The 13,202-nt window shown below is 45.3% G+C and overlaps 1 protein-coding gene across 1 annotated transcript in view; it reads right to left on the reverse strand.

The window, feature by feature from the left end:
* LOC124011591 (transforming growth factor-beta-induced protein ig-h3-like) overlaps positions 1-12,985 on the reverse strand; it is a 41,212-nt gene extending 28,227 nt beyond the window's left edge. The window contains exons 1-2 of the mRNA XM_046325044.1: positions 12,798-12,985; positions 12,391-12,489 (exon numbers count right to left, since the gene is read on the reverse strand). Of these exons, the coding sequence (XP_046181000.1) occupies positions 12,391-12,489; positions 12,798-12,913 (215 nt within the window). The 5' untranslated portion in view covers positions 12,914-12,985. The remainder of the gene's footprint in view (positions 1-12,390; positions 12,490-12,797) is intronic.
* Positions 12,986-13,202: the final 217 nt, after the last annotated feature.

Genomic DNA, 13,202 nt, shown 5'->3' on the forward strand with positions numbered 1-13,202 from the left:
TCAAGCGAAGGTGTACCGGATAAAAACGTGAACCTTAAAGTTAAGTTTGAAAAAACCTGGTCTATATCCACGAAAATGATTATCCATGATTATTGCTAATCAAACAGTGGCACACGTATAGTGAGGAACACAGTGGCAACATCAACAATGCATGCCACAGTCAAAAAAGACAAGGCAAAAGGTGTGGAAAGCTACGCAAAAATGATTTGGCATCTTGCGACCCCCTGCAGACCCTACATCCCAATACGAGTAGTCCGTTCCGCCAGCTCTGGTCTCTTGGCCCTCCCACCCCTACGGGGGGCGTCAGATCCCGTTCATCCCAGTCAAAGCTCTTCAGCAGAGTTCCTGCCCAAGCTATTTTAAAGATGAATGCACTAACTGTAAAGTCGCTTTGGATAATAGTCTGCTAAATGACTAAAATGTAAAAGAGGACCAACTCTGAGTCCTAACATTGAATGGAGGGTGAATGGGAAACTACCTGAGCCAGACACATCTATACCCACTTGTCACGTCAACCCTAGTTAACTCCACCATCCCCTTCAAGCTTAATGTAAAAGCTGTAAAAGACCAGGCGGGGATCTGAGCAATTAGCTACTGTTAAACTCCTAGGGAGAGGGTAGTTGGTAGCCCAGAAACATGGTTAGGGGACAATCCTCACATTCAGTGAGGGTGGGTGGGTGGGTGGGTGGGGGGGTGGGGGGATGTTTATGAGGAAACCATGTAAAACACAGTAGCCTGAAAACCAAACCAGTCGGATTTTCAAAACAGATGTTAACTCAACTTCGATTTGTTCTCCACAAGCATAAACAGAGATGGTAGCCATGGATTTCTGACAAAATAAACAGTAAGGGCGCATAATTCAAACACAGTGTGACATTGAGACTTCCAAGTGTTGAGCCAAACTATTCACCAGACAAAAGTATGAAAGAAGAGAGGGAAGGTCCATTAGACTTCATGGGTTCCATGATGAAAATCGCATTCTAGATAGATTTTAATTGGCTTTTTATACATAGATATGAAAAATTTTAAAAATATTTTTTTTCCATTAAAAAACTCAAATGTTCCTTTCCCAGACAAATAAAAACAAGATGTAAATTGTAGTAAAAGTGAGCATGTATAAAGCTTTACAGACTAGTTAGCTCTGGAATTCACCTTTAGTCAAATGTTACTACTTTAAAACATAGTGTGATTGCTGAGAAAAACAGAAGAACCAATGCATTGGCGTTGAGAGTGGGGCTTTAAAGGTAGCTAGGGGCTGTTGGGAGGTAGCTAAGGGCTGTTAGTTGGTAGCTAAGGACTGTTGGGAGGTAGCTAAGGGCTGTTGGGAGGTAGCTAAGGGCTGTTAGTTGGTAGCTAAGGACTGTTGGGAGGTAGCTAAGGGCTGTTAGTTGGTAGCTAAGGACTGTTGGGAGGTAGCTAAGGGCTGTTGGGAGGTAACTAAGGGCTGTTGGGAGGTAACTAAGGGCTGTTGGGAGGTAACTAAGGGCTGTTGGGAGGTAACTAAGGGCTGTTGGGAGGTAGCTAAGGGCTGTTAGTTGGTAGCTAAGGGCTGTTGGGAGGTAGCTAAGGGCTGTTGGGAGGTAGCTAAGGGCTGTTGGGAGGTAGCTAAGGGCTGTTAGTTGGTAGCTAAGGGCTGTTGGGAGGTAGCTAAGGGCTGTTGGGTGGTAGCTAGGGGCTGTTGGGTGGTAGCTAGGGGCTGTTGGGAGGTAGCTAAGGGCTGTTGGGTGGTAGCTAAGGGCTGTTGGGAGGTAGCTAAGGGCTGTTGGGGGGTAGCTAAGGGCTCTTGGGTGGTAGCTAAGGGCTGTTGGGTGGTAGCTAAGGGCTGTTGGGTGGTAGCTAAGGGCTGTTGGGAGGTAGCTATGGGCTGTTGGGTGGTACCTAAGGGCTGTTGGGAGGTAGCTAAGGGCTGTTGGGAGGTAGCTAAGGGCTGTCGGGTGGTACCTATGGGCTGTTGGGATGTAGCTAAGGGGTGTTGGGTGGTACCTAAGGGCTGTTGGGAGGTAGCTAAGGGCTGTTGGGAGGTAGCTAAGGGCTGGGGAGGTACTGTGTTGGGTGGCTAAGGGCTAGCTAAGGGCTGTTGGGAGGTAGCTAAGGGCTGTTGGGTGGTAGCTAGGGCTGTTGGGAGGTAGCTAAGGGCTGTTGGGTGGTAGCTAAGGGCTGTTGGGAGGTAGCTAAGGGCTGTTGGGGGGTAGCTAAGGGCTCTTGGGTGGTAGCTAAGGGCTGTTGGGTGGTAGCTAAGGGCTGTTGGGTGGTAGCTAAGGGCTGTTGGGAGGTAGCTATGGGCTGTTGGGTGGTACCTAAGGGCTGTTGGGAGGTAGCTAAGGGCTGTTGGGAGGTAGCTAAGGGCTGTCGGGTGGTACCTATGGGCTGTTGGGATGTAGCTAAGGGGTGTTGGGTGGTACCTAAGGGCTGTTGGGAGGTAGCTAAGGGCTGTTGGGAGGTAGCTAAGGGCTGTTGGGAGGTACCTAAGGGCTGTTGGGTGGTAGCTAAGGGCTGTTGGGTGGTAGCTAAGGGCTGTTGGGAGGTAGCTATGGGCTGTTGGGTGGTACCTAAGGGCTGTTGGGAGGTAGCTAAGGGCTGTTGGGAGGTAGCTAAGGTCTGTTGGGAGGTAGCTAAGGGCTGTCGGGTGGTACCTATGGGCTGTTGGGATGTAGCTAAGGGGTGTTGGGTGGTACCTAAGGGCTGTTGGGAGGTAGCTAAGGGCTGTTGGGAGGTAGCTAAGGGCTGTTGGGAGGTAGCTAAGGGGTGTTGTTAGGGTTATTGGTGACTCAAGAGTTATGAGGTCTCCCCTCAAGTGACCTGTAACCTCTAGCACCAGCAGCACCATGTCCCCATGGCCTGCACTCTAACCCATTACCTGTTAAACCCAGTGGTCAGCTCCCTCTTTCCATGGGTGTCTGTAAATGTAATTAAATTCAAACTGATAAAAGCTTTTTGGAACCTTTGTTGACATAAGCCCAGGTTTGTCCTTTCAAACGCCACTCTCAAACTCCCAGCCCTCTCAAATGGACACTTTAGGTCTCGCTTGCTGTGGAAAAAGTGCATTTTCCTGGCTCCCTTATGAATGATTAGTGTGTGTTTAGGGATGGAAGTCCCTCAACAGTGCCCTCTAAAGCCATCATTTCCTCCAAACATCCAGCGCCCACAGCAAAGTTTCCCCTTCCTCTTCAACTTTCATGAGATTTCCAATGAAAGAAACACTGTTGTGAATCGCCAGCAAACGTCTCCCGTTACAAAGTCATCAAGTTCGTGTCTGTGGTTCAATTTTCTACAGGAAACATCTAGATAATTTCACAATAATTATCAAGGGAGATCAAATAACAAGAAAAAGCCGGGAACAGAAGACACCACACACACACACACACACACACACACACACACACACACACACACACACACACCCACACCCACACCCACACCCACACACACACACACACACACCCACACCCACACCCACACCCACACACACACACACACACACACACACACACACACACACACACACACACACACACACACACACACACACACCCTAGATAGCAAATAGCAAATGCATGTTTTCTTAGCACACCCATTCCCAAGGCAGTATAATGGTGAAATGGTCAACACATGGCTTTCCCATGCCATGCAAAACCTACAACACAATCTCAGAGGAATGTTAGACAGAGCAATAACCAATACCATCTTGCCCCCTGCAGGGATGTTAACATTGACGTCAATCAAACAGCCTCTACTGTGGAAGGCTGTCAGTGCCTTTACTGCCCAGGGTCCAGGACAGGGCCTATCTGGAAGATTGATGTTGGTAACCTGAGTTGTCCTTTTACCCTCAGAGGTGGTCAAGCTATTTAACACTACCCGGACTGATTGAATAGAGAGACACAAGGTATCCATTATCTACTGTGTAACTACCTAGCTAACCCAGAATATATCTCCCACAAACTAACTACCTAGCTAACCCAGCTATTTATCTCCCCAAACTAACTACCTAGCTAACCCAGAATTGATCTCCCCCAAACTAACTACCTAACGAACCAAGCATTTATCTCGTCCAAGCTAACTACCTAGCTAACCCAGCATTTATCTCTTCCAAATGAACTACCTAGCTAACCCAGCATTTATATCTGATCCAAACTAACTACCTAGCTAACTAAGCATATCTCATCCAAACTAACTACCTAACTAACCCAGCATTTATCTTCCCCAAACCAACTACCTAGCTAACCCAGCATTTATCTCCCCTAAACCAACTACCTAGCTAACCCAGAATTTATCTCCCCCAAACCAACTACCTAGCTAACCCATCATTTATCTCCCCCAAACCAACTACCTAGCTAACCCAGCATTTATCTCCCCCAAACCAACTACCTAGCTAACCCAGCATTTATCTCGTCCAAATTAACTACCATGGCGAACCCAGCATTTATCTCGTCCAAATTAACTACCATGGCTAACCCAGCATTTATCTCCCCAAACCAACTACCTAGCTAACCCAGCATTTATCTCCCCCAAACCAACTACCTAGCTAACCCAGCATTTATCTCCCCCAAACCAACTACCTAGCTAACCCAGCATTTATCTCGTCCAAACCAACTACCTAGCTAACCCAGCATTTATCTTGTCCAAACCAACTACCTAGCTAACCCAGCATTTATCTCCCCCAAACCAACTACTTAGCTAACCCAGCATTTATCTCCCCCAAACCAACTACCCAGCTAACCCAGCATTTATCTCGTCCAAATTAACTACCATGGCTAACCCAGCATTTATCTAAATTAACTACCATGGCTAACCCAGCATTTATCTCCCCCAAACCAACTACCTAGCTAACCCAGCATTTATCTCCCCCAAACTAACTACCTAACTAACCCAGCATTTATCTCGTCCAAATTAACTACCTAGCTAACCCAGCATTTATCTCGTCCAAATTAACTACCTAGCTAACCCAGCATTTATCTCGTCCAAACGAACTACCGAGCTAACCCAGCATTTCTCATCCAAACTCATTACCTAGCTAACCCGGCATTTATCTCATCCAAAATAACTACCTAGCTAACCCAGCATTTATCTCCCCTAAACCAACTACCTAGCTAACCCAGAATTTATCTCCCCCAAACCAACTACCTAGCTAACCCAGCATTTATCTCGTCCAAATGAACTACCTAGCTAACCCAGCATTTATATCTGATCCAAACTAACTACCTAGCTAACTAAGCATATCTCATCCAAACTAACTACCTAACTAACCCAGCATTTATCTTCCCCAAACCAACTACCTAGCTAACCCAGCATTTATCTCCCCTAAACCAACTACCTAGCTAACCCAGAATTTATCTCCCCCAAACCAACTACCTAGCTAACCCATCATTTATCTCCCCCAAACCAACTACCTAGCTAACCCAGCATTTATCTCCCCCAAACCAACTACCTAGCTAACCCAGCATTTATCTCGTCCAAATTAACTACCATGGCGAACCCAGCATTTATCTCGTCCAAATTAACTACCATGGCTAACCCAGCATTTATCTCCCCCAAACCAACTACCTAGCTAACCCAGCATTTATCTCCCCCAAACCAACTACCTAGCTAACCCAGCATTTATCTCCCCCAAACCAACTACCTAGCTAACCCAGCATTTATCTCGTCCAAACCAACTACCTAGCTAACCCAGCATTTATCTTGTCCAAACCAACTACCTAGCTAACCCAGCATTTATCTCCCCCAAACCAACTACTTAGCTAACCCAGCATTTATCTCCCCCAAACCAACTACCCAGCTAACCCAGCATTTATCTCGTCCAAATTAACTACCATGGCTAACCCAGCATTTATCTCGTCCAAATTAACTACCATGGCTAACCCAGCATTTATCTCCCCCAAACCAACTACCTAGCTAACCCAGCATTTATCTCCCCCAAACTAACTACCTAACTAACCCAGCATTTATCTCGTCCAAATTAACTACCTAGCTAACCCAGCATTTATCTCGTCCAAATTAACTACCTAGCTAACCCAGCATTTATCTCGTCCAAACGAACTACCGAGCTAACCCAGCATTTCTCATCCAAACTCATTACCTAGCTAACCCGGCATTTATCTCATCCAAAATAACTACCTAGCTAACCCAGCATTGATCTCGCCCCAAACTAACTACATATCTAAACCAGCATTTATCTCCTCCAAACCAACTACCTAGCTAACCCAGCTAACCCAGCATTTATCTCCCCCAAACCAACTACCTAGCTAACCCAGCATTTATCTCCCCCAAACCAACCACCTAGCTAACCCAGCATTTATCTCCCCCAAACCAACTACCTAGCTAACCCAGCATTTATCTCCCCCAAACCAACTACCTAGCTAACCCAGCATTTATCTCCCCCAAACCAACTACCTAGCTAACCCAGCATTTATCTCCCCCAAACCAACTACCTAGCTAACCCAGCATTTATCTCCCCCAAACCAACTACCTAGCTAACCCAGCATTTATCTCCCCCAAACCAACTACCTAGCTAACCCAGCATTTATCTCCCCCAAACCAACTACCTAGCTAACCCAGCATTTATCTCCCCCAAACCAACTATCTAGCTAACCCAGCATTTATCCCCCCCAAACCAACTACCTAGCTAACCCATGATTTATCTCCCCCAAACCAACTACCTAGCTAACCCAGCATTTATCTCCCCCAAACCAACTACCTAGCTAACCCAGCATTTATCTCATCCAAATTAACTACCTAGCTAACCCAGCATTTATCTCGTCCAAACCAACTACCTAGCTAACCCAGCATTTATCTCGTCCAAACCAACTACCTAGCCAACCCAGCATTTATCTCCCCCAAACCAACTACCTAGCTAACCCAGCATTTATCTCCCCCAAACTAACTACCCAGCTAACCCAGCATTTATCTCGTCCAAACCAACTACCTAGCTAACCCAGCATTTATCTCCCCCAAACCAACAACATAGCCAACCCAGCATTTATCTCCCCCAAACCAACTACCTAGCTAACCCAGCATTTATCTCGTCCAAATTAACTACCTAGCCAACCCAGCATTTATCTCCCCCAAACCAACTACATCGTTGTTGATGTCACAAAAAGAGAAGAGGATACAGCGACAAAGTTGATGACTCAATGATTCCTGGGTGAGTCATTTCCTAATTGCTGAGAACCAAACTAACAGGATTGTGTCTAACTCATGAGCTTAACATGAAGATCAAAAACTAACGCAAACCAATTTCCATTACTGTTACTACTAACGTATTAATTTGTCAACTATTCTTTTGACATTAAATATATATCCTATTTATATATAGTACCAGTCAAAATTTTGGACTATTTCCTACATTGTAGAATATTAGTGAAGACATCAAAGCTATGAAATAACACATATGGAATCATGGAGTAACAAAATAAGTGTTGAACAAATTAACATATATTATAGATAGCCCTATTTGGTAAAATAAAAGACCAAGTCCATATTATGGCAAGAACAGCTCAAATAAGCAAAGAGAAACGACAGTCCATCATTACTTTAAGACATGAAGGTCAGTCAATACGAAAAAATGTCAAGAACTTTTACAGACATTTTCATTAGTTACCAGACACATCTCAACATCAACTATTCAGAGGAGAATGTGTGAATCAGGCCTTCATGGACGAATTGCTGCAAAGAAACCACTACTAAAGGATACCAATAATAAGAAGAGACTTGCTTGGTCCAACCACCGTGTCTTTGCGAGACACAGAGTAGGTGAAAGGATGATCTCTGCATGTGTGGTTCCCACCGTGAAGCATGGAAGAGGAGGTGTGGGGGTGCTTTGCTGGTGACACTGTCAGTGATTTATTTTGAATTCAAGGCACACTTAATCAGCATGGCTACCACATCATTCTGCAGCGATATACCATCCCATCTGGTTTGCGCTTAGTGGGACTATCATTTGTTTTTCAACAGGACAATTACCCAAAACACACCTTAAGGCTGAGTAATGGCTATTTGACCAAGAAGAAGAGTGATGGAGTGCTGCATCAGATGACCTGGCCTCCACAATCACCCGACTTCAACCCAATAGAGATGGTTTGGGATGAGTTGGACCGCAGAGGGAAGGAAAAGCAGCCAACAAGTGCTCAGCATATGTGGGAACTCCTTCAAGACTGTTGGAAAAGCATTCCAGGTGAAGCTGGATGAGAGAATGCCGAGAGTGTGCAAAGCTGTCATCAAGGCAAAGGGTGGCTACTTTGAAGAATCTCAAATATAAAATATACTTTTTTGGTTACTACATGATTCCATATGTGTTATTCCATAGTTTTGATGTCTTCACTATTATTCTACAATGTAGAAAATTGTCAGAATAAAGAAATGTCCTTGAATGAGTAGGTGTGTCCAAACTTTTGACTGGTAGTGTACACATATTATCAGTAAGCTAGTAAAATAAAAGGGTTCAGAAATAGTTGTCCATGAGCTAGAATAGAGACTACTATAGCTAGAATAGAGACTACTACAGCTAGAATAGAGACTACTACAGATAGACTAGAGACTACTACAGCTCGACTAGAGACTACTACAGCTAGACTAGAGACTACTACAGCTAGACTAGAGACTACTACAGCTAGACTAGAGACTACTACAGCTACACTAGAGACTACTACAGCTACACTAGAGACTACTACAGCTAGACTAGAGACTACTACAGCTAGAATAGAGACTACTACAGCTAGAATAGAGACTACTACAGCTAGAATAGAGACTACTACAGCTAGACTAGAGACTACTACAGCTAGAATAGAGACTACTACAGCTAGAATAGAGACTACTACAGCTAGACTAGAGACTACTACAGCTAGAATAGAGACTACTACAGCTAGAATAGAGACTACTACAGCTAGACTAGAGACTACTACAGCTAGACTAGAGACTACTACAGCTCGACTAGAGACTACTACAGCTAGACTAGAGACTACTACAGCTAGACTAGAGACTACTACAGCTAGACTAGAGACTACTACAGCTAGACTAGAGACTACTACAGCTACACTAGAGACTACTACAGCTAGACTAGAGACTACTACAGCTAGACTAGAGACTACTACAGCTAGACTAGAGACTACTACAGCTACACTAGAGACTACTACAGCTAGACTAGAGACTACTACAGCTACACTAGAGACTACTACAGCTAGACTAGAGACTACTACAGCTAGACTAGAGACTACTACAGCTAGACTAGAGACTACTACAGCTAGACTAGAGACTACTACAGCTAGAATAGAGACTACTACAGCTACACTAGAGACTACTACAGCTAGACTGGAGACTACTATAGCTACACTAGAGACTACTACAGCTAGACTAGAGACTACTACAGCTAGACTAGAGACTACTACAGCTAGACTAGAGACTACTACAGCTAGACTAGAGACTACTACAGCTACACTAGAGACTACTACAGCTAGAATAGAGACTACTACAGCTAGAATAGAGACTACTACAGCTACACTAGAGACTACTACAGCTACACTAGAGACTACTACAGCTACACTAGAGAATACTACAGCTGGACGTTTTAAACATTGGATCATTAAGTCATTAACACCTTTTACAGGATATTTTCTCTCCCAGGACTGTTGGGACGTTTTGCATTATAATAGACGATACATCCCATATGGCACCCTATTCCCTATATAGTGAACTACTTTTGACCAGATCCCTATGGGCCCCGATCAAAAGTAATAGAGCTCTGGTCAAAAGTAGTGCACTATATAGGGAATAGGGTACCATTGCCCATAGGACTCTGGTCAAAAGTAGTGCAATTTTTAGGGAATAGGGTGCCATTTAGGACGCACACTCTCTTTCATTTACACTGGCATCAGACTGTCCTGGCAGGACCCAACGACTGTCCTGGCAGGACCCAACGACTGTCCTGGCAGGACCCAACGACTGTTCTGGCAGGACCCAACGACTGTCCTGGCAGGACCCAACGACTGTCCTGGCAGGACCCAACGACTGTCCTGGCAGGACCCAACGACTGTCCTGGCAGGACCCAACGACTGTCCTGGCAGGACCCAACGACTGTCCTGGCAGGACCCAACGACTGTCCTGGCAGGACCCAACGACTGTCCTGGCAGGACCCAACGACTGTCCTGGCAGGACCCAACGACTGTCCTGGCAGGACCCAACGACTGTCCTGGCAGGACCCAACGACTGCAGGAGAAGTTCTCATGAAAGGATGAAGCAAAAAGAAGTTCCCACTTCGACATGGAGCTGCTTGCCAACTGAACCCATCTTAACAAGGTTAAGTCCTAGCAGACGATTGAAAACAGACCTCTCTGCATGTCACTTTTACAACAGCAAGTTATTATGGTTAGCGACTTAAATAGTTGGGCTACTGTTTCAGGAAGGAATTTCACTTATGTGCTTCTTATAACTGTCACCTTCATCATGCTTACTCTCTCTGAAGGTTTAGGTGTTACGCAAGCTGCTGTTTTGGACTGGAAAATGTACTAAATTTAGCATAGCTCAGTCAAATCAATTCCTTCCCACTGTACACCATCTATCTCTATTCTATGGGTATGTCCCAAATTGGCTCTGGTCAACAGTAGTGCACTACCCTGTGGGCCCTGGTCAACAGTAGTACACTACCCTGTGGGTCCTGGTCAACAGTAGTGCACTACCCTGTGGGCCCTGGTCAACAGTAGTACACTACCCTATGGGCCATGGTCAACAGTAGTGCACTACCCTGTGGGCCCTGGTCAACAGTAGTACACTACCCTATGGGCCCTGGTCAACAGTAGTGCACTACCCTGTGGGCCCTGGTCAACAGTAGTACACTACCCTGTGGGCCCTGGTCAACAGTAGTGCGCTAACCTATGGGTCCTGGTCAACAGTAGTACACTACCCTATGGGCCCTGGTCAACAGTAGTACACTACCCTATGGGCCCTGGTCAACAGTAGTACACTACCCTATGGGCCCTGGTCAACAGTAGTACACTACCCTGTGGGTCCTGGTCAACAGTAGTGCACTACCCTGTGGGCCCTGGTCAACAGTAGTACACTACCCTATGGGCCATGGTCAACAGTAGTGCACTACCCTGTGGGCCCTGGTCAACAGTAGTACACTACCCTGTGGGCCCTGGTCAACAGTAGTACACTACCCTATGGGCCATGGTCAACAGTAGTGCACTACCCTGTGGGCCCTGGTCAACAGTAGTACACTACCCTATGGGCCCTGGTCAACAGTAGTGCACTACCCTGTGGGCCCTGGTCAACAGTAGTACACTACCCTGTGGGCCCTGGTCAACAGTAGTACGCTACCCTATGGGCCCTGGTCAACAGTAGTACACTACCCTATGGGCCCTGGTCAACAGTAGTACACTACCCTATGGGCCCTGGTCAACAGTAGTACACTACCCTATGGGCCCTGGTCAACAGTAGTACACTACCCTGTGGGTCCTGGTCAACAGTAGTACACTACCCTATGGGCCCTGGTCAACAGTAGTGCACTAACCTATTACATTTTACATTTAAGTCATTTAGCAGACGCTCTTATCCAGAGCGACTTACAAATTGGTGCATTCACCTTATGACATCCAGTGGGACAGTCACTTAACAATAGTGCATCTAAAACTTAGGGGGGGTGGGGTGAGAGGGATTACTTAACCTATCCTAGGTATTCCTTAAAGAGGTGGGGTTTCAGGTGTCTCCGGAAGGTGGTGATTGACTCCGCTGTCCTGGCGTCGTGAGGGCGTCGTGGGCCCTGGTCAACAGTAGCGCACTACCCTATGGGCCCTGGTCAACAGTAGTGCACTAACCTATGGGTCCTGGTCAACAGTAGTACACTACCCTGTGGGCCCTGGTCAACAGTAGTACACTACCCTGTGGGCCCTGGTCAACAGTAGTGCACTACCCTGTGGGCCCTGGTCAACAGTAGTACACTACCCTGTGGGCCCTGGTCAACAGTAGTACACTATACAAGGAATAGGGTGCAATTTGGGATGCAGAACTCATGGTAGAACTCAGTTCATCTGTTGTTTTCTGCCTTTAGCCCTGCTGCTTTTTGTCCTCAACAAAGGTTAAATCTTTCAGCTACTTTTCGTTCAGTTTGACAATCTTAGTTCATCTTAGTCCTTCAATAAACCCACAAGAAAGGAACATTTCTTATTTACCCCCAATGTAAAACGGATACATCTTATTAAGATATGCTCAGCACAAATGACAAAAAAAACGTTTTCAGATCTTCCTTCCTTAATGATGGCCTGCTTATCCATGCGCACTATATGTGTAGTCTACACTAGTAGGCTATAATACCAATATATTGACGCAGCATGTTGTAATAAATCAACTCGCGGTCAACTATTCAAATGAACACGCATGTGAATAACATGTTTATATTACACTCACGTTGGCTTGCCGCAGATCTTACGATGGTACCATTGCTTGCAGTTGGTGAAGTATTTCTTGTCCGTCCCCTGTATCTTTTGCATCGCGCACACATTGGGTCTAAAAAGAGATGAGAGAATATTTCATTCAGTTTTATTTTTGCCGGCACATTTACAGTAGACACTTTGAGTTTGCCTATCACTTATATCGAATTACCGGTTCACTTTACTTCAAGCAGTTGTGAAGTACAACACAGTATGCCATTAAAAATCCGTAGCTCTAGAAGGCTATATATTCTATAGCATAAAACATAAATCATGCTTTGTAATTATACGAACCAAAAGTTATTACTTTTGCCATTTGAAACTGCAGAATGCAGAACTTTCTATGCGCACATTATCATTGGAGTAATAACGTGTGCTCCTTACCCATGCTGTCTGCCTCTTATCCTGCTGTGCTGAAGAACTGATTGATAGGGTGACTTTGCTAAACAAATCGTTGCAATCAAGGTGAGCGCCAAAGTCAATAAAGTTACGTGCTGCATCTTGGCCTTTTCCCCTTATTCTGTTGGCCTCCGATCTCCCGACAAGTCGGAGAACGGTGCGACCAGGAATATATAGTGAAGGACTAAACGGTTCTAGGGAGGGGCGTGGGGAGTGAGCCAAGACACTTTATCACACACATAAATTAAAATTTAACCGAGTCGATCTTATTTGTAATTTTTATTTTTTTAACCGCAAATAGAGTAATGATATGAAAAGTAAATGTGTAGAATAGATTTAAACGAAAATAGATTAATTCATGTGAACAAATACATTTTTGAGATATCATTA

Source organism: Oncorhynchus gorbuscha, linkage group LG23 (assembly GCF_021184085.1).
Source record: "Oncorhynchus gorbuscha isolate QuinsamMale2020 ecotype Even-year linkage group LG23, OgorEven_v1.0, whole genome shotgun sequence".
NCBI classification, from domain to species: Eukaryota; Metazoa; Chordata; class Actinopteri; order Salmoniformes; family Salmonidae; genus Oncorhynchus; species Oncorhynchus gorbuscha.